This window comes from Microtus oregoni, unplaced genomic scaffold (genome assembly GCF_018167655.1).
Source record: "Microtus oregoni isolate MIOR12 unplaced genomic scaffold, Mior012 000006F_ref0000085, whole genome shotgun sequence".
Lineage (NCBI taxonomy): Eukaryota > Metazoa > Chordata > Mammalia > Rodentia > Cricetidae > Microtus > Microtus oregoni.
In genome coordinates, this window is record NW_024543065.1 from 58,011,213 (window position 1) to 58,022,391 (window position 11,179).

Consider the following 11,179-nt stretch of genomic DNA (forward strand, 5'->3'; position numbering starts at 1 on the left):
GGAGTAGGAAATACATGATCCAGCCCCAAAGACAGGCACCCCAACCACTCTTGGAGCTGGAGAGACGATACTTCGCTGCTATTGAAGAGGATCTGGGTTCAGTTCCCAGCACCCCCGGTGGCCCACAACCCTTTGTACCTCTGTTCCAGGGGATAGCAGATACATGGTGCATGTATGGGCATGCTCATTAAACACACACATTATATAGTAACTAAACGAATACTCAAGCCCCCATAAGATTGTTCCTCCTCCCTGTACTCTGAGCCACCTCTCAACACTCAGGAGGCAGAGCCCATGGGAAGCAGCAGGTGGAGAGAGTTTATTTCCTCCTGGGCCTGACAGCTGTGGAAACAGTGCAGGCATTGGCACTAGGGTGTGTGGGCCTGCCATGGCCTGGAGTTTATTTGGCTGCCTGGGAGGTGACTGAACGAGTGTGTAATAGGGTGTGTGGGGACAGGAGTGATCCTCCCAGAACTGAGACAGGGCCCTTGGGACATGGAAGCAACCGGAGTGCTAGGCTTGGCCCACAGACAGGATGAAGGTGATGAAGGGAACGGAGGGTGTGGGATGGGTGTGCTGGGGCGGGGTGACCCTTCAGCAGAGAAAGCAAACTAGCTTGTCTTCGAGCCAGGGGTAACTCAGGGTATGGCAAGCTGGGGCATGTTGGGCTCTGGCTGCTGACTGGGAAGTGGGTACCAGACAGGGAGAAGAAAGCCCTGTGGGTAGCGGGACATGACCATAAAAATGTGGCTGCAGACAGGATCAGGATTCAATGTGGCTCCAGAGTGAGCTGTGAGGGGCAGGTCGGTGGTCCCAGTTCAGGAATACATAGTCAGCTGCAGCCACTGGAAGGGGAAGGCACAGATGAGCAGAGCGCCCCGAGAACCAGACACCTCACCCAGGGCCTGCTGGGCAATAGGATGGGAGGGGCTGGAATCGGAGCTGAGCACCCACCCACAAGAGAGGCAGCCTTACCTCCTGGATGTTCACTTGGATCTGCCCAGTGCCATTTTTGTCAAGAGATTTGAAAGCACCTAGAGGTAAAAGGAAGAGAGAACTTGGGTGCTTTGGATGATATTATACTAACACATGGCCAGTTATTCTCTGATGTGGGAGGTGATGTATCCTGGGAATATGCTCTATTGCCATTGGTTGATAAAGAAGCTGCTTTTGGCCAATGGCTTAACTGAGTAAAGCCAGGCTGAAAGAGATATATAGAGAGAGTAGGCGGAATCAGGGAGACGCCATGTAGCCCCAGACACCGGGGACGGAACTTTACCCGGTTAAGCCACAGCCATGTGGCGAAAGACAGATTAATGGAGATGGGTTAGTTTAGGATGTAAGAGTTAGCCAGAAATACGCTTAAGCTATTGGCCAAACAGTATTGCAATTGCTACAAATTTCTATGTGATGATTTCGGGAGTCAAGCGACCGGGAACGAGCGAGCAGCTTCCACCAACAATTCTCTTTTTGTTAACTATTGTTTTTGTTTTGTTTTCAGACAAGGTCTCACTGAGTATCCCTTGACTGACCTCAAAGTTGTGGAGATCCGCCTGCTTCTGCCTCTAGAGTGCTGAGACTAAGCGTGTGCCACCTGACTGGCTACAGGATAATGATGTTGTTGTTATGATGATTAGTTAACCCCCATTCATCCTTTTTTTCCTGTGCCAAGCAAGGACTGTGCAGAGAGCTTCAAAGGCACGTGTGAGCCGGGCGGTGGTGGCGCACGCCTGTAATCCCAGCACTCGGGAGGCAGAGGCAGGCGGATCTCTGTGAGTTCGAGACCAGCCTGGTCTACAGAGCTAGTTCCAGGACAGGCTCCAAAACCACAGAGAAACCTTGTCTCGGAAAAAAAAAAAAAAAAAAAAAAAAAGAAAACAAAGGCACGTGTGGTGGTGCACACCGTAAACCCAGCACTCGGTTGGCTGTGCAAAAGGAAGGTCTTGAGTTCATATTACTCTTAGCTACATATGGGGGTTCAAGGTCAGCCAGGCTACGTGAGACTGTATCTTAATAATAATAACATTAAATCAATAAAATATCTAATTATGTGACATGTGGCATTTTTAAACGAGGCAAAGAATTAGGGTATTGCCGGGCGGTGGTGGCGCACGCCTTTAATCCCAGCACTCGGGAGGCAGAGGCAGGCGGATCTCTGTGAGTTCGAGACCAGCCTGGTCTACAGAGCTAGTTCCAGAACAGGCTCCAAAGCCACAGAGAAACCCTGTCTCGAAAAACCAAAAAAAAAAAAAAAAAAAAAAAAAAAAAAAAAGAATTAGGGTATTATAACACAATACGGTAGAGTACTTGCCTATGATGCCTGAGGCTCGGGTTCAGGCCCTGACCCTCAATAAACAGACAGGTGAAGTGGCATGCTGGAACTCACCCAGGAAGACAGGAAAGAAACGGACTAGAACCCAGGCCCGTCCTCCCAGTACCTCTGCCACATGCTCTCCGGGTGCAACCCAAACAGGCTCCTAAAAGGAGGCAACTTGGCAATAACTCCATGCTTCCTGTCCACAGACAACCAAGCCAGAGTTGCCCACACTAACCAAGACTGAGTCACTACCTTCAGGTGGCCACATAGTGTAGTGGATGCCACTGGTGCTCCTGCTACCATAGGCCAGGGGACCAGAGGACATTTCTCCTGAAATTCTTATCGTCCTGCCTCTACCGCCCGAGCACGGGGATGACAGGTGTGGGCCATCATTGTCAGGTTAACAGGAGCATGGCGTTAGCATTGACGGATGCATCTATGCATGGTATCCATGCATATAACTATGCTATGTCCTGACCCTTTTAACTAGTAACTAATAAACTTTGGTGTGAGACAGGTCTCACAAAACCAGGATGGCCTCAAATTTGCCAAGTAGTCATGGATGACCTTGAACTCCTGACCATCCTCTTGCCTCAGCTTCCCAAGTGTTGGGATCACAGTGTACCATAACACCCAACTCCACACTACACCCAACCACACACTACACCCAACTCCACACTATACACAACTCCACCACTACACCCAACCCTATACTACAACCAACCGCACACTACACCCAACCCCACACTATACCCAACTACACACTACAACCAATTCCACACTGCACCCAATTCTACACTACACACAACCCCACACTACACCCAACCCCACACTATACCCAACTCCACACTACAACCAATTCCACACTGCGCCCAACTCCACACTACACACAACCCCACACTACAAAGGAGCTTTGTAATCCAAAACTGACCCAGCCCCTCCCTTGCCTAGAATCTGCCCTGGCTCTACAATGCCCACAACAGTCTGAGCACCCCCGAGCTTGGCATTTACAGCACTAAAAAGTGCCCATGCCCATCACCCCCGTTTCTTTGCATAGCTCAGTTTGGTCCTCAAACAAGCACAAAGTTGAATCCTGGCTTCCGACTTCCTGGCTGAGTAGCTGAGCGCAAGCCAGGAAACTGAACCTTAGGATTCTCCACCATAACAAGGGGGCAGCAGCCCCACTCCTGAGTCTTAGGACTCTTACATCAAATCCATATAAATGTTCTCACTGCAGGTGTGAAGACCAGAAGTTCAGGGTCACCCTTGGCTACAAATTAAGTCTGAAATCAACTTGAGTTACATGAAAAACGTGTCTCAAGAAAAAAAACAAAAAACAAAACAAAACAAAAAAACAAGACAGGGATGGAACAATGGCTCAGAGGTTAAGAGCACTGGCTGCTCTTTCAGAGGACCTGGATCAATTCCCAGCACCCGTATGGCAGCTCAAAACCATCTGTAACTCCAGTTCCAGGGGATCTGACATCAGGCACAGACAGACATACTATACAGGCAAAACACTCATATAAGTAAAATTTAAAAAACACAAAAAACAGGTCAGAAAGAAAGAAAGCCAATCTAGGTATGGTAGTATATGCAGAGGTAGGTAGCTCTCTGTAGTCTTGAGGCCAGCCTGGTCTACATAGCAAGCTGTAGGACAACCAGGGCTATATAGCTAGACCCTGTCTCAAGAGTGAATGAGAGAGAGAGAGAGAGAGAAGAGAGAGAAAGAGAAGAGAGTTGTCCTCTGACCTCTACATGTAAAGACAAACTTAATTAGTAAACAACCTTAAAACAGCGAGAGTCCCATCACACTGCCCCTTAGCTTGCAACACCCTTCCTTGCTCCCTCTAGCTCCCTCTTCCTCATGCCTCGTGTCTTAGTTCACATTTGCCTTCCTCCAGGCAGCCCTTCCTGATTCCCTGGATTGAGTCAGATGCTTGCTTCCCCTCACAGCCCAGGTGGCTGTCACTAGCCTATCCCATCCCCGGTGACCCCGGCATCATTCATGTTAAAGTCAGGCTTAGAGGAGACCATGGCCAGTGAAGGTTAGCAAATCCCCAGCCTCAGAGAGATCCAGGGCGAGCGTCACTCACGGAACATGGCGTCCAGCCTGACCAGGCAGCTGATGAAGTTGTCGAAGTCCATGCTGCCACTCTCATCTGAGTAGCGCCGGATGATCATACTGTAGAGATGCTCATTCAGGTGGAAGCCTGCAAGGGCTCAGTCTCAGGGCAGGGCAGTGCGGCCTTGCTCACCCCACCTCTAGCCCAACAGAGCCCTGCCTGCCCACCTGCGGCCTCAAAGGCCCCTGGGAGTTCACTGGGGCTGATGGTCCCCGATCGGTCAACATCAAAGCGTTTGTAAATAGCCTGCAGGAGAGAGAAGACACAGTCCAACCGAGCATCGTGGAGTATGGGTCACCGGTGTCCCCGTGGCCCGGGGATCTGGATGCTGGGAGTTCCAGAGGCTACCACACACCTGCCACTTTTTAATGTTGTTCCAGAGGTACTTGAATTCCTCAAAGCCCAGCTTGCCTGTAGTATCACTCTAACAGGAGCTTGTTAAGAACAGCATGACAAAATACAATGGAGTGTGTGGATGAGTGTGTGTGGTATTGCCATAAGGAAAACTATTGTTTTGAAGGCTACCTTTTAAAAAATTAATAGAAATGAAATAAGCTTAGACGGCTGGAGAGATGGCAGTTAGGAGCACTCACAGTTCTTGCAGAGGACTTGGGTTTGGTTCCCAGAACCTAAATCCTGCAGCTCACAACCACCTGTAATTCCAGCTTTAGGGAACACAATGCCCTCAGACCTCTGAGGACACTTGCATGCACACATACACCCAAAGACACAGGCATACGCATAAATAAAACTAAAATAAGTCAAGTCAGGCATGGTAGTACATGTCTATAGTTCTAGCACTTGAGAGGCAAAAGGAAGATCAGGAGTTCAAGACCAACTTTGGTGGCATACTGACTTCAAGGCCAGTCTAGACTACTGGAGACCCATCTCAAGAATCCAAAACCACAGTACCATAAAATAAAATAAGCTGGGTGCGCTAAGGCTGCTGCAGACCTCAGTAGTGTAGTGCTCAACCACCCAGGTCAAGGTCAGTCTGGGCTATTAGCAAGACACCATATATAGATAAATAAATCAGCAAGCTGGGATATAGCTTGAATAAATAGAGTCTCCATCTACCACAGATGAGGCCTGGATTAATCCTAAATCTCCCTCTCCCTCTCTCTGTCTCTGTCTCTCTCTCTCTCTCTCTCACACACACACAATGTGATAATTAAACCCAGATACTGCATTGAATGTACTGGGTACATGACAATAATCCTGGGAATCTAGGCTAACAGACAACTCCCATTCAACACTATAGTCATGTTATACAGGGCATGGTTTGTTATTTGTTTGTTTGTTTAACAAAAGGGTACAGTTTGGGCTGGGTATGGTGCCGTACACCTTTAATTCCAACACTCAGAAGGCAAAGGCAAGCAGATCCATCTAAGTCCGAGGCCAGCCTGATCTATATAGTAAATTCCAGGCCAGCCAGGTTTACACAGTGAAACCCTATAATAAAATCAATAAGTAAATAAATAAATATTAAAATTTGCTTTTTTAACACAGGGTCTTATGCTGAAGTTCCAGCACTCAGGAAGCAGAGCAGAAGCACCGAGAGTTTCACAGTAGCATGGGGTATATAGGAAGACCCTATTTCAAAACCAAGATTGGGCTGGGAATGGCGGGGCAGCCCTTCAACCCCAGCACACAGGGGCAGAGCAGGCAGATCTTAGAGCTTTGAAAGCCATCTGGTCTACATGGAAAGTTCCAGCCCAGCCAGAGCCTAGGGAGAGGGTAAGAAAATGAGCAGTGGGTAAAGTAGGCTAGGTGTGCACGCACTTGTGCCTGGCTGGTGCCTGGCCATGTGCAAATGATCATGTGTGTTCCATATCACACACATGGAGCTATGTATGCTCTTATGTAGAGAAATATGTGTGCATATGTACCATGCATATAGTTGTGGCCCTTGGTATATGTCTAAATACAGTTGTTAGAGTTTAAATTCTTGGGGCTGGAGAGATGGCTCAGTGATTACGAGCACTGGTTGCTCCATCAGGAAGGGCCAACATGTTCCCAGCACCACCATGGCAACTGTCTAACTCCAGTTCTGAGAGGTCTGGTATCCTCTTCTGTCCTCTCCACATAACACACGTACTACATTCAGGCAAAACACTCATACATGTAAAAATAAATACATCTTTACAGATTGTTAGCTGGAACTGGGCAGAAATGGCTCGCAACTTTAATCCCAGAATTTGGGAGGCAGAGGCAGGTGGATATCTCTGAGTTTGAGGCCAGCCTGGTCTATAAAGTGAGTTCCAAGATGGCCAGGGCTACACAGAGAAACCCTGTCTTGCAAAATCTTGCAAAAAAAAAGGGAGGGAGCCAGGCGGTGGTGGCGCACGCCTTTAATCCCAGCACTTGGGAGGCAGAGGCAGGCGGATCTCTGTGAGTTTGAGACCAGCCTGGTCTACAAGAGCTATTTCCAGGACAGGCTCCAAAACCACAGAGAAACCCTGTCTCGGAAAAAAAAAGGGGGGGGGAGGGGTGTTTAGCCAGCAGGGGGAGGTTAGCCAGGAGGTGGTGGTACCTGCCTTTTAATCCCAGCACTCAGGGACTTTAGAACAGCCAGGGTTGCACAAAGAAACCCTCTCTCAAATAAATAAATAATAAACAAATATAAAAACAGTTTAACAAGCAAATACCTAAATAAAAGCTTAAATTTTCAAGCCTGAGACTCCCAAGTCCAAATCCAATCCGGCCATCTACTCTTCAAACGAGGCTTCTGCTATCCAAGTCCCAACCCCCCAAACCTGATTAGCTTCCAAGACCAGATATTAGGTGAATTCTGGGCAGTTTGGCCAGAGGCAAAACCACTGAGCCTGTTTCCTTTCCTGTTCTGTGTCCCCTGTCTAGCCAGGTATCTGTAAAGCTTGGCTCCACTGATCAAGTAAAGTCCTGCTGTGGCAGCTGATACGATTTAGTGCCATGTAGGTAGGCCTGTGTCCTCAGTATGAAAATATAACCCTGGCTGTCCTCAACACACTCGCAGGAAATCCCCTCTGCACCGGTGGTGGTGGCAGTGGTGGTGGTGAGGCACACCTTTAATCCTAGCACTCCAGAGGCAGAGGCAAGAAGATCTCTGTGAGTGAGTTAGAGGCCAGCCTGGTCTACAAAACAAAAAAAGGGGGGGGGAGGAAGGAAGGAAGGAAGGAAGGAAGGAACAAAGGAATGTAGGAAGGAAGGAAGGAAGGAAGGAAGGAAGGAGGGAAGGAAGGAGGGAGGGAGGGAAGGAATAAAGGAAAGAAGGAAGGAATAAAGGAAGGAAGGAAGGAATAAAGGAACGTAGGAAGGAAAGAAGGAAGGAATAAAGGAAGGAAGGAAGGAATAAAGGAACGTAGGAAGGAAGGAAGGAAGGAAGGAAGGAAGGAAGGAAAAGAAACCCTTGTTTCATCCAGGATGCCCTCTAGACTGGTCCCAAAAGGATACATCCATCACAGCCACCATGCTTCGACAAGTGTCAATGCCAAAACCATCAGTTTTCAGATCCGGGTCTGAGGGGTGACAGGGTGAAGGTGAGAGGTCAGAGATCACAGTCATCCCAGTCCATCTAACCTCTAACGCTTCCCCATGCCCTGACCCTGGTCACTCACGTCGGGTCACCACCTTGTTGAGGATATTCATGAGTTCCGTGGCGCTGACCTCCATATCCTGAGAGCAGAAGGTAAAGACAGTTCAGGAAGATGGAAAGGGCTGCATCTCATAAAAGACCACGAGGACTTCTGGGCTGTCAGGTCAAGGAGGGCCAGCGGCCCAGGATACTTACATCTCCAGCCAGCTGGACAAAGAGTTTCCGAAACTGCCGGACCTCCTCACTCTCATTGGCCTCAGTATTAGAGAAATGGCTACGTGGGGGCTGCAGAGAGAGGAGGTCTCAGAACAGATATGGAGAAGCACGTCTCTCTCCTCACACCCAAATATCCCAGGGAAAACTCAGAGAGAGCTGGGGAGTTTGAGGGTCAGGGAACCTGAACTGAGTGTAGCTTGTAGCATGACTGAGTCCCAGGGCTTCAGAAAGGACATTCTGAATGGCAGAGGAACTTCCTAAGAAAGGAAGGGGAGCCTTCTCTATAGAAATGGCGGTGATGACGATGCAGACAAGCCTGGGGAGGGGAGGTCTCTAGGGCTTAAGGTGGCTTACCGGGGGCTCGGGGTTGTACTGCGCAGCAGCCTCGCTGAGGAGAGACAAGAGGGAGTTAGCGCATGGGGGCGGAGCCTCCAACGGGCGCAGAACGGTTAGTTCAACCCCTCAAAGTTCAGCCCCCCTCTTCCTCAAGTGGTCCCTCCCCCTCTGTATGTCCCGGTCATCACCTGTCCCAATTTTCAGAAGAGGGCTGCCCCTTCTTTTCCTCCATCAGGCCAACCCCTCCCATGGGCCCACCCCCACGGAAGAATCCTTACCTAGCCGAGGAACACCCACCAATCGTAAATGTTAGAATCACCTTGGCCCCAATCAGTATCACTGAAATCCCACCACTCAGCAGGACCCGCCCCCTTGAAGAACTCACTTCATAGGGCGTCTGCGCCAGCTGCCCTCGGCCCCATCTTCTTCAGGTCTCTGTCTAGAACCTTACTCCATTGCGCCTCTTCCCACTTATCCAACTTCCTAACATCCCACCCCAGTTCCATCAGTCCCCACTCCTCCGAGGGATCGCTGCTGGGTGACCAAGGATAATCAGGTGCAAACCACAAGCTCTAACCCCATCAAGGATTTTTTACCCACTAAACCAGCCAGTTCCTGATCCTCGCTGGACAGTTTCTTCTTAGTAGGCGCTGGTCTTTCCTGGGCCCACCCGCCCAACAACAGCAGGCCACACCCATGTCAAGTCTGGTGCCGCGCTGTGCTCTCAGATTCACTGGCTCCGCCCCCCAGTGATGGATCCAGTCCTACGGAGCCTTCCCCAAACCCACTGACAGTTCCCTCAGAAACTGCAACCAACTCGTTGACCCGCAGGAGCAGATTTACACCCACGTCAAGCCCATCCCTAAGAAGCGACACCATCCTCATTAGGGTTCCCCTAGGGCCGGCTTTCTGATCTAGGCCACCCCAGTCCTAGACTCCACGTGAGTCCCTTAGTTCTTGGGCCACCCCGCCCCTCCAGGTGGTCTTACCTGATGGCGCTAATGACTCCGCCCAGGATGCGCATGGCAGTTCCACCGCCTCCACCACCTCCTCCCATGCCCATGCCCATGCCGCCGCCACCGCCGCCGCCGCCCGCAGCTCCGCTGATGAGGCCTCCGAGCACATTCCCCAGGCCGCCGCCCAGACCCCCGCCTCCCCCGCCGCCACCGCCGCCCTTCAAGAACGAATTAACCAGGAACATGACTGCAACCGAGTCCTGTAGAGAAAAGTGAGTCAGGTAGTCGCCTCGCTGGGGAGCTTCCCGAAAGGAAAAAGCAAGAAAAGAAAGCATTATTTCCGGCAGCTAGACTGGGGAGGCCTCAGGAAAGGGGCGGAGCCTCAGACTAGGGGTCTGGACTGGTGACAGCGGGTGGTCCTAGGATGGGTGCGGTGGGACCGGTCAGGTCAGACACCTAGGGTCTAGAAGGCTCCCGGGCCGAGGCTCGACGGCATGCCGGACATCGTGAGGAATAGGGGTACAATCCCCTAGGGCGTGGTGGCGCACAATCGTGAATACAGAATTTGGAAACTGAGGCTGGAGGATCAGTTCGAGACCAGCCTCAGCTACAGGGCCAGCCTGGACTACGCGGACCCCTGTCTCGGGGCAGCGGAAAACAGGACTACGGGTCTGGTGGGGATGCTCCACATAGAGACCCCAATTTGTGTAAGGTGTACCGGACGTGACTCAGATCGAGCTTAGGGTGGGGATGACGGGCGGGTAGGGGGTGCAGCCTGGGCCCTCAGGACTGAGTTCAGGAAGTCCCTAAAGAGGATTGGGACAGTTAGGTACTCCCGACAGAGGGATTACAATGGCACTACTGGATCTGTGGGCTCCGGCCTAAAATTATGGCTGTGTGCCCCGAGGATCCTGGATAACGGAGTTCCTCCCACTGCAATGGGGATCAGACTCTCGGATCGTGGTTCTAGACGCCCCAAATAATTTATGGGGTGCCCCTCAGATCTTTGGACTTATATTTTTGATCGTGAGACCCGGGATGGCCAGGAGTGCTCCGGAGGGGGTGACCAGAGTGTGACAGGCCCGGTTGTTCAGACCCCAAGGGCCGCGACTTTAGGGTTTCGCCAGGTCTGAAGACTGCCGAACCCGGGTCTACGGGGTGCAGGGGTGCTGGGCCGGCGCGCCCGCTCTCACTTACGGTTCCGGCGGTCCCGGGTCGCTCCCTCCTGCTCTGGGGCCTCCCGCTGTGTCCGGCTCGGGAGGGCGGGGCCGGTGACTCAGGCGGCTCCTCCGGGCTGGGGCCCGCGCACCACCCTGCAGCCGTCCGCGGGGCCCTAGAGCCGCCAGTGCAGCTGCACCTGCGCCTGCGCGGGAGGGCCCCGCCCCACGTAGTGGGTTCAGGGTGTGTGCCTCTGCCAAGCTAATCCGCCCCCTTACACACGCTGCCAGAAATTCAACGCCCTCCAAATTTAACAGCTCTGAGTACTAACAAACCATTCTAACACCGAGGGACTGGAACGTCCAGGGAACTAGAATTTTGATCAAGGTCGCCCACAGGCCACCCACCGTTGCTCCAAAAGGGACTGCATTCATTCATTCTTTCATTCATTCTGCTTTGAGACAGGTTTGTTATACATCCCAAGCTGAACTTGAAC

General features: G+C 51.3%; 1 protein-coding gene across 1 annotated transcript; it reads right to left on the bottom strand.

The window, feature by feature from the left end:
• Nucleotides 1–236: 236 nt before the first annotated feature.
• Nucleotides 237–10,852, bottom strand: Capns1 (calpain small subunit 1). Its single transcript, XM_041654267.1, has 11 exons — nucleotides 10,723–10,852; nucleotides 9,559–9,785; nucleotides 8,588–8,621; nucleotides 8,213–8,302; nucleotides 8,040–8,097; nucleotides 7,876–7,940; nucleotides 4,799–4,867; nucleotides 4,611–4,689; nucleotides 4,414–4,530; nucleotides 976–1,034; nucleotides 237–845 (listed from the first exon to the last, which is right to left on the bottom strand). Exons 2-11 carry the CDS (start codon nucleotides 9,768–9,770, stop codon nucleotides 819–821), a joined length of 810 nt encoding a protein of 269 aa, XP_041510201.1. The 5' UTR covers nucleotides 9,771–9,785; nucleotides 10,723–10,852; the 3' UTR covers nucleotides 237–818.
• Between the last annotated feature and the right edge of the window lie 327 nt (nucleotides 10,853–11,179).

Bases quoted from the DNA above. Each gene is read 5' to 3' on its own strand.
- Capns1 (XM_041654267.1), bottom strand. From the start codon at position 9,770: ATGTTCCTGGTTAATTCGTTCTTGAAGGGCGGCGGTGGCGGCGGGGGA. The intron at 4,868-7,875 runs GTATCCTTTTGG...AGCTCCTGTTAG, and splicing joins GCATGGTGGCTGTGATGGAT to AGTGATACTACAGGCAAGCT. The intron at 846-975 runs GTAAGGCTGCCT...TTCCCCTTCCAG, and splicing joins TCCAAGTGAACATCCAGGAG to TGGCTGCAGCTGACTATGTA.